We start from the raw sequence: 13,701 nt of genomic DNA, 5'->3' as shown, positions 1-13,701 counted from the left end.
GCCCGGGGCGGAGCGACGGAGCACGGCCCTTACCATGGGCAGCACGAAGCCGCCGTTGTAGTCTGTGTGCTCCCCGATGAGGTTGACCCGGCCGGGGGCCCACGCCGCCAGCACCGCCGCACCCCCGAAAGCCGCTTCGTGCGCCCGGCGAGCGGCCGCCAGCAGCGGGGACGAACCGGGATCCACCGGCTCCGCCATGGCCGAGCTGCACCGCCCCCGATGGATCCCGCACCTCCCTCGAGCGTCCCGCACCGCCCCCGGTCAGCCCGTACCGCCCCCAGGTCTCGCACCGCCCCCGGTCAGCCCGTACCGCTCCCGTGTTCCGCACCGCCCCCGGTCAGCCCACACTGTTCCCGTGTTCCGCACCGCCCCTGATGGAGCCCGCACCGCCCCCGGTCCCGCACCGCCCCCGGTCCCGTACGGTTCCCGTGTTCCGCACCGCCCCCAGGTCCCGTACGGTTCCCGTTTTCCGCACCGTTCCCGTGTCTCGCACCACCCCCGGGTCCCTCACTGCCCCTTCGCGCCGTTCTCGGAATCGCTGTTCGTGTTTGGCCATCCCTACGGATGGGGCGAGCACTCGCCCACACGCACCCCGTGTGTACCCGCGGCAGGGCCCGCACCGAGGCTTTATAACACATACACCCACATGCCAAAGCCTGCCCTAACACACGTGTAAATGTGCGTCTGTTTGACCGGGTGTCTCACAGATGCGGGTTTTGCCGGTACAATGTATGGAACTGTTACATCTGTGCAGATAAATGTGTATATGTGTCTCTGCGTTACACCCGTGCACATCCGTGTTTGCGCTTTCAGTTTAAGTACACGTACACCTGTGTGTGAGTGAAGTTTCCCCCGCCCGTGGGGCCGGGCTGCTCCGCTCCGCTCCTGGGGCGGGGCCCATTCCCGGTTCCCTGTTCCCGGTTCCCTGTTCCCGGTTCCCCGTTCCCCGGTTCCCGGCTCCCCGTTCCCCGTTCCCCGTTCCCCGTTCCCAGTTCTCGGCTCCCCGTTCCCGGCTCCCCGTTTCCCGTTCCCCGTTCCCGGCTCCCCGTTTCCTGTTCCCCGTTCCCGGTTCCCGGTTCCCGGTTCCCGGTTTCCCGTTCCCGTTTCCCGTTCCCCGTTCCCGGTTTCCCGTTCCCCGTTCCCGGTTCTCGGCTCCCCGTTCCTGTTTCCCGTTCCTGTTTCCCGTTCCCGTTTCCCGTTCCCCGTTCCCAGTTCCCGTTCCCCGTTCCCCGTTCCCGGTTCCCCGTTCCCCGTTCCCGTTCCCCGTTCCCGGTTCCCCGTTCCCCGTTCCCGGTTCCCCGTTCCCGTCCAGCCGCCGTCTCGGTCCCGGCCCGGGGGAGAACGAGCCCATGGCCAGGAAAGAGCCGCTGCTGAGCGCCCTTAAAGGTGAGCCTGGCCCCTTCCAGCAGCGCTCGGCCGCGCACCGGTACCGGTCTGACCGGACGGACGGCGGGGCTCCCCTGGCCAGCCCGGCCGTGGCCGCGGGGAGGTTCACCCGAGCTCCTGCCCAGAGCCGCCAGACGGGGAGGGCCGGGTCGTGCCGGACCCCTCGGGGCCGTGCAGAGCTGTCCCCTGGGTGTGCYCCCTCCCCTTCTCCCGGCTGGGCACCCACGGGTGCCGCTGCCCTCTCTGTGCCCGCAGGAGCGGTGCTGCGGCTGCGGGACGGCGGCGGGCCCTGCACGGACACCTCGCCGCACCTCGTGTCGCTGTGCCAGCTGCTGGAGAGCATCCTGCGCAAGGGGCTCCGACGTGAGTGACCCTCCGTGCCCGGGAGGGGGTGGCAGGTCCCGGGGCCCTCGGAGCAGGGAAGGGAGTGCGTGCATTCCTTGGCATTCCCTTCCTCCCGCAGAACCGGCCTGGGGCTTCCGCAGACGGGATTACTGGCACTGGCTGGAGCAGCTCCCCACGGGCACCGGCGGCAGGTGAGTGTCCCCGAGCTGGATGGGGTGACAATCTGAGCTGTGGTGGTGCCTGTCGCGACATGCTCATCCCAAAGACCCCAGGCGCAGGGAGGACRCTCCCGTGTGTTGCTAAAGCTGCCTCCCCTCTCCCCAAACAGGCCGAGCCCTCTCTCCGCCAGCATCCGGAGARCCGCGGGCTGTGAGCGGACRCGGACGGCGCAGGGCCGGGGGCGGYACTTTGTGCGCTTGGCCCTGCAAGGGAAGGTGCTGGCGGTGGCCGTGAGGCAGCTGGCACAGAGCCCCCGGCTCCTGGAGGTGCGGCACTGGGGACAGCAGCTGCCCACGGGCGATGGGCTGCGGAATGGGGCCGTCATTGGTGCCGCTTCGCTGTGTTTCAGTTCTACGATCCAGAGAGCTCCATCCTCGGCAGTGAAGATCTCCGGGGTAAGATGGTGGCTCACCCGAGGCGGGATGCAGCCYGGTGTTGTGGCACTGCACTGCTGCAGGGGAGGGGGAAAGAGTCCACTGTGATTTTTCTAATCCAAACTTAGTGCTGGAATCTAAATACGCTGCTGCAGTGATGGGTGGGGGAAAAAATAGGTGTAAATATTAAAACAGGGTTTGAATCCATCTATGGTTGGCTTTAGTGGTGTGGCATAGGGGAATTTCTTCTTTCCTGTTATTCCTTTGTAGCAAGGATTCTGGTTTAAGCAGACCCGCTCTGGCTTTGAGGGGAGGCCTGGGCTCAGGGGTCACACGGGGAGTTTAAATGGCTGCATTGCCTTGACAGGCTGCAGCACTCCATCCACCCACAGCCGAGCTCCTTGGGGGGCCAGGAAAGGGTGGAAGCCTTTAATCTTTTGATTATGATAAATAACCCCACGTTAAACCTGTGCATCGATGGTTTATAAATCACCCGTGCTGCTGGTGCAGGAGCAGATTGCAGGCCTGGCCCTGTGATTGCAAGGCTGCTGCAGAAGAGCCTGGGCAGCTTGGCTGTGCTTCCAGGGGGACAAACAGAGAGCATTTGCTGCAAGCTTTGATCTGAATTTGGGGAAAACAGGTAGCAAGCTGCACCCGTGCCAGCAGCAAAACCTGGGATGAGCCTCCAGCAGCAGCCTGGCTGCTGTGGTGCTGGGATGCTCTCAAGGCCTCGCTCCCAGGGCTCATTAGTTACACTGAAAATGGCTTTATTCTGTCCTCTGCCGTGTCCCTGTGAGGCTGTGGCTGCCAGGAACCTGGCGGTGACACTGCCTCTCCATCCCCATCCCTCTGCAGAGCCTTTCCTCTCGCTGCTGCTGGTGCTGACAGAGATGGATTTCTCCCTGGACCTGCAGGTGAATCAGTGGGGTGGTGACCAGCACAGGGCTGCCAAGGCGGGGCCCCAGCCCCTTCCTTGCTAACACTCCTTTGTTTGCAGAATTGCAGCTTCTTGGACGAGAGCTGGCTGCTGCCGGTAAGAGCCCATCACTCCCTGGAGGTGTCCTTCCACCACCTGACCCTCCCTGGAAAGTCAAATTGGGAGGATAAAGAATGGTTTGGTGGAGAGGGATTGCCATGCACACGGGTGGGATGGTTCAGGTTCACCAGGATGAGCAGAGGCTGGATCCTACTGGGTACCTGCACTCTCACTGGGAGCAGATCCTGGCATTCCTGGGCGTAAAACCAACCAAGAGAAGCACCCAGGCCTGAATTGCTGACATAAGTGAAGTTTTCCCGTGCTCCCTTCCCTGATTTCTTGCCAAAAAAAAAAAAAAAARTCCCCATTTCCCTGGGCTGACACAGATTACGCATCAGTTGGTTTCACTCGGTTTGCTCAGTGAAACATCAGTGCGTTATTGAGAACAGTGGGGATGCCTTCATGTCTTTTAACAATGAAGAGCATCCCTCCACTRCCTTTTAAACCCAAAAGGATCCCCAAAAGGCTCGAGGCAGCTTTGGGACTGGTCAGGGAGTGCTCTGAGCTGCGGTGCTGCTGCAGAGCTGGGATCCCACTGGCTTTGGGCCATTTCTGACAGCCCGTGCCCCCGGCCGAGCTGGCCGCCTTTCGGSTCCCTGGCTAATGCGATGTGACAGTAAGTGCTGCTGCAAACAGCAGTGGCTCAGGGGAGGGGCAGCCACATCCCCCGGCGGTGTGGGGACATGTGGGGTGAGGGAGGAGGGCTCTCAGTGAGTTAAGGGCTTGCTGTTGCTTTGCCATCTCATCCACAGAGCAGCTTTGTCCCTTCAGGCTCTGGGCACAACTGAATCCTGAGGGAGGACAGGGWCAAGCAGCCTCTGATGGTCCCAGTTCAGCCTGGGGCACTGGGGACTGGCTCCCAAAGCCCTGGGATGGCATCAGTGCCAGAAATGATCCGGGGCACAGGGTCCCTTGGATGTTCCATGACCTTTGGCAAGGCCACTGTCACCATCCACTCTCGTTTCAGGTGTGCAGCACTTATGAGACAGTCCCGTGCCGAGCTCTGGGGATGGTGCTCAGGTAGGATCCTCCTCTCCAATCTCCAGAGAGATCTGGTCATCACAGCACTCAAAATGCCCCAAAAAGGGAGATAAATACCCTGTTGAGAACACTGGGGTTGTCTCGGGTTCTCTTCTCCCATCAGCTCAGCCTTGCCAGTACCTGCTGTCCATGCAGGCTTTTCCCTGCATTCTGTGTAGGGGTGAAATGTCACAGATGGTACAAAAGCAGGGCCAGRCAGGGTCCCTGGGGCTCAGCTGAGGCTCAGCTGCACCCCCAGGTACGTGGATGGCCGAGTGTTTGTCACCAAGGTGCTCCCCGAGAGCCAGGCAGAGGTGGACGAGGTGGTGCTGGCCGGTGACATCCTGGACGAGATCAACGGCTGCTCCCTGAGATACGCCTACCCCGGGCAGGTGGGTGGGGACCCAGGGACGGGGTGTCGCCCTTCTCCTACCCCCTGCTCCCCTCTGCTCCCCCTCTCTCCAGGCCAGGGCCATGCTGCAGAGGMTGAAGGGACAGCCGCTCTCCTTCCGCCTGCTCCGGTGGCGGTGGCACAATGGGGAGGTCTTCGAGCCGCTGCTGCCCTATCTGAAGGTGCTGAAGGAGAAGGAGCCCCAGTTCCAGCTCCAGCGCAGCCCCCGGCACAGGGGCGAGGAGCAGCCACGGCTGCTGCGGGGGGGAAGGTGGGTCTGTGCTGTGGGGAGCCCCCAGGCCGGGCTGGGGATCCCAGCACCGGGGTGGCCCTGTGCCCACACTGACCCTGATCTCTGCTTGTGATCCATCCCCTGTGCCTGGGGCTGGAGGAAGGCTGGGAGCACCTACCCCTGCACTGAGCAGGGTGTGTGGGGTGTGTGGGGTCCTTCCTCTGATCCCTTTTCCCCCCAGGCTGCTCTACAAGCTGCGGTACCTGGGCCAGACCAGCGTGGGGACGGTGAGGCTGTGGGGCAGGGACCTGCCATGGGGTGAACCCTTTCTTCTGGAGTTCTTTTCCTGTGTCYGTGGGTTATTCCCTCCTTCCCATTCCATTTCAGTATGGAGGCAAAGAGGTGCTGGAGGGGGCCATCCCTGCTGTGCTGGAGAGGGACGTGGCAGCGCGGGTGAGTGACAGGGCTGGGGACATCCTGGGAAGCTGGGAGAGAATGCAGGGTCTCTGCTGTGGATATTTTTTCCTGCCAGCTCCAGGAACATTTGGCATGACTGAATATTTGCCACTCCATCACCACTGTGGATGTTTTTCAGGTCAGAAGCAATTGGATAGCCAGATTAGGAAAGGGCATTAAGGAAAAAATGCAGCCACCTTCGGGAAAACCCAAAAACTGTGGGAAGGCTGAGCCTGGTTCCAGGGGTGCCTTGGGTTCAGGTCWCYGCTGTTTGAGCCTTTGGGGGGTCGTTTGTGAAAAGATTGAAGTGTGGAAGCATTGGGTGGTGGGGAAAAAAGGGCAGCACACAGAACACTTGAAAAAGCTGGGCTTGACTGTGCTCCATCACCTCCGTGTTTGGATAATCTGTGKTGAGTGTCTGATTAAAAACAGAGATCAGGGCTGTGCTGATCGGGGCTTCTTCCCCCYCATCCCCCTGCAGGAGGTTTTATTTGATGTGAAGGAGGCAGAAGTCCTTGTGCAGGAGAAAGCTTCTTCCAAGGTGAGTAAGGGACATCCGAGGTCTGATTGACTCCCAAAGGTGCAGGGAGCCTGGTGGCACGGGGAGCCCAGCTGGAGGGGCACTGGGGACAGCATAAACCAGGAATRGGGGTGACAGGGACAGGCCACAGCCCCCAACACCATCCCCTTCCTGTGCCCTGCGCAGCTCCTGTGCCGCCATCCCTACCCCTCCATCTCCTGCGTGGGACGCTGCCCGTGGAGCCCCAGGATCTTCGCCTTCTGTGTGCTGTGAGTGCTGCTGGGGGGACAGGGGGACAGGGGGACAGGGGGACAGGGGAATGTGGGGCTGGGAACATAAACAAGCGAGCTCTGGAGCAGCCGCAGGATCCCTGTGCGGCTGAAGGCAGGGCTGGGCTCCGAGCTCTGCTGGATAATGGACGTGTTTCCATTTTTAGCTCTTCCCCCGAGAGCCCTGACGGGAGCACGTTCGACTGCCTGGTGTTTGCATCCAGTTCGGAGCAAGAATGCGAGGAAATCATCGGCAGAATCGGTAAGGGAAGGGTTTATGGCTTCAGCTACCATCAGTAACAYTGTGGAATACCAGGAATTCTGTTCTGGCCCACCACATGCAGGGTCTGATTTAATTCCTTTTGTTGGGCTTACCAGGATGAAGAGATACTTTGATATTTTTCTGGTGTTGGGTTTTGTTTTAAGGACCAATAGACAATGTTTTTATTTTAAGAAACAGCTTCTAGGCATACCCAGATGCTTCATTGTTTCTAGTAAGGACTTGCAGGAAATACTGTTTTCGAGGGATGTTATTTTAAACACTTTTCCTGCAGGAGCTGAGGCTGCTACTGCAGCTCAGCACCAAACCGAGCATTCACAAATCCCATCGCTTGGAAATTTTCATTTTTAATTGGCCTAAATGCAAGTTGTGTGGTGCTTCCTGAATTACACGGGCTGCTGCTGATCCTCAGATTTCCCATGGGGACATTCCTGCCAGGCGGTGGCCCTGGAGAGACCTGCCCAGGTGATTGACCTGAGATCACTGAGCCGCACATAAAGTTTGAGCTGCTGCTTAACTTTGCATCTAAATTGTGAASTTAATTACTTTGCATCAAGGAATCTTTTTCCCTACAGGTTTAGCGATGAGAATASGAAAATACTTGTTTAAAACCTGTCATTTTAGAACAGGTTTTTAGCAGGATACTGCAGCTAGCCAGGAGCTGGGCTTGCCCCGAGTGCMCTTGGAGCAGTGTGGGACAGGGAGGTGAGGAGGTTGTGTAAGAACCTGGGTAAGGAGTGCCTGTTCCTCCAGCTGCAGGATTTAAGCACACCGAGTGGTTTGTCTGATGAGAGAAGCTCACAATGAGGAGCCACTGCCCCAGCCGTGCCCAGCAGCAGCTGTGGGATGCAGGCCCTGGCTCCCGGAGCACGAACGGGGATGGTTTTTATKCTCTTCCACTCCATCCTGGTGGGAGATCACGGACAGCCAGTGCYGGGTAGGAACTGCTGCTGCTCTTCCCCCAGAACACCACAGCGCTTTCATTGGAATAAATCAAGCCAGGCTGGCTCAACCACTTCCCTGTGCTGCTTTCCGTGACAAGTCCAGCCTTACTCGTGCAGCCTGTCGGGGCAGGGCTGAGTGGCCTTACCCTCAATTTCCGTGTGGTTCAGGTGCAGTCTGAGCACTTTCCTCCCTCCAGCACAGCCCAGCAGGCTCTGGCTGCCGAGGAACCCAGGCCTGCCGCAGCCAAACCCGAAGTGAGGGTTTGTGTATGATCCCACTGCATCCAAAAAAGCCTGGATGGGAAATGAGAATCCCATGGAGCACCCACCCGCTTGCTCAGCAGCCCATCTGCTCCCAGGGTGTATAATTAGCTGTTCCCCTCGCACAGCCCCATCCCATGGGAACACTCACATCCCACACCTCAGCATCCGCACTGCTTGGGACCAACCACGGGTTTTACATCAGCCAGACCAATATCAAAAAATAAACTTTYCCTGCATCCACTGGAAAGGAGAACATAGTGCTGGCTTTGTGCCCTGATTAGGGATAAATCCCCCCAAAATCTGCTGCAGCTTCGGCCAGTCTTCTTGGACTCCACACAGGCATGCATGCAGGGCTCTGCTCTCACTGGCCATGTCAAGGACTCAAACTACACAAAATTTCCAAAATACTCCAAAAGTRGCCCCAAGTTCTCCATTCTGYTGACAGCTGATGCTAAATTGCAACAGCAGCAGCCAGGATTACAGGAATCTGCAGGAGGAGGAGGAGGCAGAAGCTTCTTCAAGCCCATTCAAACCAAATGACAAAGACTCCTCACATGTGAATGTAAAACATTTAATTTAAAAATGTTGACACTACAATATATAAAATAGCTATTATAAATGCACATAGTGTATTCTATAGCTGCCAGGTTTACGTTTTTAGGAAACTGTAAGTTACACTGTGGTTAAGACTTGTAGTTTCACCCTCTGAAGGAAGTCCACATTTGATCACAGTGATGCATGGTCAGACTAACAGCCCCAATTGTTAAACACTTGGATCAAGTCATAACCAGTTTTATTGCAAAAGGACCCTGTACACATTTATATCAATTCTAGTACCTTACAAGTTTAGCTACCCAACAAGTCATTAACATACAGAAACATGCATGAGAAGCAAGAAAGAACACCCATCCCTTCTGCATATTAGCAACTTGTCACTCCCGAGCCCGAGGCTCAACATCACTGAGGTTTATGTGAACAGTCACTTTTAGCATTCATCCTGAGTGAAAGATGGAATGACTTAAGTACAAATGCAACATATTATAAACAATTTCTTACAAAAAAAGTCACAAATTAAAACCAAAGTATTTTACAGAATTAACTACAAAACACCATAAAAACAGCCTTCACTTAAGCCCTCTCTCCCCGTATCCTGCGAGCCAACTGGATATCTTTGGGCATGATGGTGACTCTCTTGGCATGGATGGCACACAGGTTTGTGTCTTCAAACAGACCCACCAGATATGCCTCGCTGGCCTCCTGTTTCAAGAGCACAAGAAGAAATGTCGTTAGAAACCCTCAGCGCAGCTCCCCCAGCGCCGCGGCCCAGCCGGCCCTCAGCAGTACCTGCAGCGCACCGATGGCTGCACTCTGGAACCTCAAGTCTGTTTTGAAATCCTGGGCGATYTCCCKGACAAGCCGCTGGAARGGCAGCTTGCGGATCAGCAGCTCCGTGGATTTCTGATAACGACGGATCTCACGGAGAGCGACGGTTCCCGGCCTGGACAGAAGAGGGAGGAAGGGGCGGTGAGGCGGGGCAGAGGCTGCGGCAGCCGGGGCCGAGCCGAGGGCCTTACCTGTAGCGGTGAGGCTTCTTGACGCCGCCGGTAGAGGGGGCGCTTTTCCGGGCCGCCTTCGTGGCCAGCTGCTTGCGCGGCGCCTTCCCCCCAGTGGACTTGCGGGCGGTCTGCTTTGTACGGGCCATTTTTCCTCACTTACCTACAGAGACAAGCACGCGTGACACGGGGCCCGGGTCTTTCCACCACCCCCAGGCCCGACAACACAGCGGCCAATCGCCTCAAGCTCCAGATGTCCCCCTCCCCCACCGTGGGCAGGCAGCCAGCAGCCTCCCCCGGGACGGGAAGGAGGAGTCACGGTTACCCCGCCGCCCCCGCCTTGCGGCCCGGCCGCTCCCCTCCCCGGGGAAGCGGACTGAGTCACGCCGCCTCCTCCTTCCTCCCGGGCCGCCCCGAGGAAGAGGGGGGTGGGGGAGAAGGAGGCGCAGGGGGGGATGGGATCCGGCCGTGACTCAGGGCACGTAGGCAAGGCCCAGCCTGTCCACCGCGCTCCGAGAGGACTCAAGGCCRCGAACGACTGCGCAGCACCGCCGCTCTCCTCGGGACGCGTCCGCTGTCCGGTACTTACCGGTAGGAATAGAAGGAAACGCCGGTGCCGGTAGCGCTGCGCGCCGAAGCCTTTCCGCTGTGGTGCTACCTCGAGCCGCTCCTCAGCCTCCGCGTCGCTCACTGCGCCCTCCCCGCCGCGGGGACACGCATTTTATAGTGGGGGCACGCGCGCGGCGCGGTGACGTCACAATGCCTGGAAGCAACGTGCCGCGCTATTGGCCGGGACCTCCGCCGGCGCCGGCGCGTCATCACACACAAAGGCCGTGCTCCGGTTCCCCGGCGCTGATTGGGCGCACGGCGAGGCGCTGATTGGTTGTTAAAGTAGGCRCCCGATTGGGTGTTGMGGGRGYAGAAGTAGCCAATCGGCGGCGGGCGGGCGCTCTGCACGCTGATTGGACGAAACGGGGCAGGGTTTGGATCCTACCCTTTGTTGCGAAGCTCCACAATGGGAAGTCAATAGGAGCGGGGCGAGCGGCGGCGGCGCCGAGGGATCCCCCGGGCACCCCCGGCCGGACCCGGCCGCCCCTGCCGCACAGCGCCGGCCTCAGCCTGCGGAGCGGGGGAGCCGGGCGGGGGCTGCGAGCGGCGAAGGGCCGGGCCACGGGGTCCCCCCCGCCTCCTTCTCCCTCTCCCCCGGGAGCCGCCGGTGTGCGGCCGCTCATCACCGGCGCTCGGGGTGTCCGTGGGGGCCAGGRGAGGCCCGCGCAGGGGAAGGGGTCTGGCAGCGCCTCCGGCATTTCTTGCCCGGATTTCTCATTCCAGCTGCCAAAGAATGGTTGTCACGGGACTTGGACTCTCAGTGGGGCAGCACTGCTGGGATGTGACTGCCCCCAGTCAGAGCCTGACCTTTGGCCCTGGGAAAGGAGCATTCAGGAGTTGGTGCTCAGCCCCTCTACGCTGCCGTTCCCCAAATCMCATTGACTCTCTGAATCACCTAAAGTGAAACACAAAGTTTTCATTGCAAGTAAAAATCCAGAATCCATGCTCCCTTTTGGTAYCATCTTAGCATTTATCTTCTTAATATAAACAAGTCAATAAAAAAAAACTTGTCTTTTGGGGAAACTACTGCCTTAAGTTATACCTTGATTTATATCACTATTTTACTGTACTTGCAGTGACCGTGGAGGCAGGTCCCTGCCCCCACGGGAAGGCTCCCCAGATCAAGAAGAACARGTCCCAAATGCCCCGCAGTTGTAGCACGTAGGATATGCAGGGAACACAAACAGACGCTCCCGAAGGCGTCCATGAGCTTCCCAAAGCAGAGTGCAGCTGGAATCACCCACTCTCTGCGGGAGGCTCCGCATCCTTGCGCTCTGGGGTCAGCCCTGGAGTGCTGGGAAGAGCCAGGATGGAGCTTGGCACGTTGGGAACATGTCGGGAGCGTGTCCTGCTCCTCTGCCTGCTTGGCCACTCAAGCAAACGTGGCACCGTGGTGTGACAGAGCCATCACGTGTGCCCAGGCCATGGCTGCCCCAGGGATATTGTCTCCCCTGCATCTCCCCTGCCTCTGGTCCTYGTTTTCAGGTTCATTTTCTCTTCCAAAATAAAACGTTAATTATTTATCAGAGGCAAAAAGCTGCATATCCACGGAGTGGCTTGGGAGGTGTAGGTAAACACTCACTGCATTGGTTTGGAAAATGGAAAGGGAAGAATTCCCCTTTTGGCTGAGTTGTTCACGCTTAGGAAAATGAAAACTGGGAACCAGTTCTGGTGGTAACAATTTTTAATACTTTTGTTACTTTTAACAGTGAGCTGTCACTAATGCCAGAAGAAACTTTGTTAGCAGGAGTTCAGGGGCTCCTTAATTACTTCCTTCTCCCTGTTTTCATAGCAATGTARCACTTGCACTTCTCATTTYAGTGATACTKTAGATYTTTTGCTCTTGGAAACCCTGGAGAAAAACCATGTGTCCTCTGGCGTGKAGCAGGGTGAGGGACAGGTATTACACAYGGCAAAGGTGGGAGTAAATGCACCCTGGGCACATCACCTGGATTGTCCTCARTGTTTCTYCATCAYTGRGCAGRGCGTGTATCGAGGTGTAAAACAAAAGGCAGCTGGARGAGGAAACACTGCCAGCACCAGGTTGTAAACATCAGCCACGAGGGACTGGAGCCTGCSRTATCCAAGTCCCTTTGGACAAAGTGAAGGTCGGTGTGTTTTCTGTGTGATTCCTCAATAATTGAATGGSTTTTCCAGCAGGTTCATGGCTGACAGTGACTCTRAGTTGGGTGTACAGGTGTGTGTGGAGRCATTCACTGAAACAGCTGCACAGGTATTGACTTAGGAAAAGTCCTGCTTGACCAGGAGCTGCATAATTACTGTGCTCYGGTTTCCCRTGGAGGGTGGTTAGATGACTAAGAAGGTACTGATATCCTGTGACTTAGTCCTGCAAATGCCTGSRAATAARGTACTAAATCAACCCAGGACAAGTCGGCCTGCAGCAGATGCTAAATCAGTGTAAATACAAATTTCAAAAGTGATTCCCCTKCCYRAACTAGCTGCATAGACAAGCCTAAAGTTTATTATTAACGTCGCTCACCCCGTGTATGCTGGCAGAGGTATAAAAGGTGTTTGCCCAATAAATCCTGTGTGCCCTTTCCCACACYGCTGGAGATCCCAGTGCCAGGAGCGGTTCTGTGTAGAGCCCAAGAGATCAAAGTCCTATTAAAAGAAACTCGTATCATTTCCTCCCCTGGGAGAGAAGTTAATTGGCGGAGGAAGCGCTCCACATGGGAATTCGGCCGATTCCTTGGACACGGCTCCTTGGTGGGGGGGGTGGATTCCTCCCAGGGGAGGACGGGGAGCTCTGATGTCCCAGCAGCCAGGTGCCATTGGTGTCACCTGCTCCGAGGTAGGTTCTCCACGCGCTCGCTGGGCCTTCCTCCTCCTCCKCCTCCTCCTCCTCCTCGGGCYGTAGTGCTATTCCCGGGCACTTCCTGCACGGCGTTGTCCCGTGGGTGGGGAGGGCCGTGGAGCGATGAGCGATGCCAGCACTAAAATAACCCTCTGGCCGCGCTCCCGCGTCCACGCTCAGCCCCTGAGGCAGAGGAAGAGGGGGGGAGGAAGGAAGTGAGGCCGCCTGACACAAATAACTCCCGGCCCCTCACCGGCCCCCCGGACCGGCCTCCCCCGCTCCCGTTCCAGCCTGCCTGGATGGGCTGGGCCGAGCGGCCTGTGGCCCTCGGGGGCCGGTGTTCCCCCAGGGTCGATGCCCCTCTCAGGGCTCGGTGCCCCACTCAGGGCTCGGTGCCATCCTGTGGCTCGCTCCTCACCCCCGGGGGATTGGTGTCCCGCCAGGGTCTCCGTGTCCCTCCAGGCGCTCGTTTCCCCCCGGGAACCGGTGCCGTCCCTGGGCTCGGTGCCATTCCCCGGCCCCAACCCCGCCCCACCGCCGGGGGCGCCCCGGCGCACCGCCCCCGCCGCCCCGCGCACTACACCTCCCGTCGCGCCCCGCGCCGCAGGAAACGCGGAGGCCGCGCCGCCACGGGGCGCCTCTGGGAGTTGTAGTCCCGCCGGCCGGAAGCCGCCGCCCRCCGCGTCCCGGGCTGGCGGACGGCGCGCGCGCGGCGGGACTACAAGTCCCACCCCGCCCCGCGCGCTACCGGGGCGGCAATGGCGGCGGCGGCGCCTGCGCGCGGCGCCCTCCGTGCGGACCGCGCAGAGTGAATAATAAAGGTCTCCTCGGCGGCGGCGGCGGCGGAAGGCGGGAGGCATGTCCAAGGGCCCGGTGGCGGGCGGCCCCGCCGCGGCCGGGCCGGCGAGCGCCGCCAGCGCGCTGCAGGCGCAGCCCGAGAAGCCGCAGCACTACACGTACGTAAAGCCGGGAGCTTCCCCGCCGCCGC

General features: G+C 59.0%; 3 protein-coding genes across 8 annotated transcripts in view; 2 read left to right on the top strand and 1 right to left on the bottom strand.

The window, feature by feature from the left end:
- The first annotated feature begins 1,180 nt into the window (after positions 1-1,180).
- Positions 1,181-7,633, top strand: LOC130581060 (uncharacterized). Of its 2 annotated transcripts, XM_057378949.1 has the most exons (15): positions 1,181-1,386; positions 1,642-1,749; positions 1,850-1,922; positions 2,060-2,216; positions 2,300-2,345; positions 3,180-3,238; positions 3,322-3,357; positions 4,328-4,380; positions 4,640-4,772; positions 4,846-5,042; positions 5,245-5,290; positions 5,391-6,000; positions 6,166-6,248; positions 6,416-6,510; positions 7,282-7,633. In XM_057378949.1, the coding sequence occupies exons 1-12, from the start codon at positions 1,350-1,352 to the stop codon at positions 5,637-5,639; spliced, it is 1,194 nt and encodes a 397-aa protein (XP_057234932.1). In that variant the 5' UTR covers positions 1,181-1,349; the 3' UTR covers positions 5,640-6,000; positions 6,166-6,248; positions 6,416-6,510; positions 7,282-7,633. The 2 variants fall into 2 exon arrangements, with proteins under 2 accessions (XP_057234932.1, XP_057234933.1); XM_057378950.1 differs by lacking the exon at positions 6,166-6,248.
- A 658-nt stretch (positions 7,634-8,291) lies between these two features.
- LOC130581062 (histone H3.3A) lies at positions 8,292-9,998 on the bottom strand. Its single transcript, XM_057378951.1, has 4 exons — positions 9,879-9,998; positions 9,311-9,452; positions 9,081-9,234; positions 8,292-8,993 (listed from the first exon to the last, which is right to left on the bottom strand). The coding sequence occupies exons 2-4, from the start codon at positions 9,436-9,438 to the stop codon at positions 8,865-8,867; spliced, it is 411 nt and encodes a 136-aa protein (XP_057234934.1). The 5' UTR covers positions 9,439-9,452; positions 9,879-9,998; the 3' UTR covers positions 8,292-8,864.
- Positions 9,999-13,500: 3,502 nt separating this feature from the next.
- UNK (unk zinc finger) overlaps positions 13,501-13,701 on the top strand; it is a 45,100-nt gene continuing 44,899 nt past the window's right edge. For 2 of the 5 annotated variants that reach the window (XM_057378978.1, XM_057378974.1), the window contains exon 1: positions 13,503-13,669. In XM_057378978.1, the coding sequence (XP_057234961.1) occupies positions 13,572-13,669 (98 nt within the window). In that variant the 5' untranslated portion in view covers positions 13,503-13,571. Of the gene's footprint in view, positions 13,670-13,701 lie in introns of all 5 variants that reach the window. The other 3 variants (XM_057378979.1, XM_057378976.1, XM_057378975.1) reach the window with 3 other exon arrangements.

The sequence above is a fragment of the Malurus melanocephalus genome, unplaced genomic scaffold (assembly GCF_030028575.1).
Source record: "Malurus melanocephalus ecotype Western Australia unplaced genomic scaffold, MMel_1.1 scaffold_381, whole genome shotgun sequence".
NCBI lineage: Eukaryota > Metazoa > Chordata > Aves > Passeriformes > Maluridae > Malurus > Malurus melanocephalus.
The sequence above is the reverse complement of the archived record's forward strand: the minus strand, read 5'-3'. Positions and strand labels throughout refer to the sequence as shown.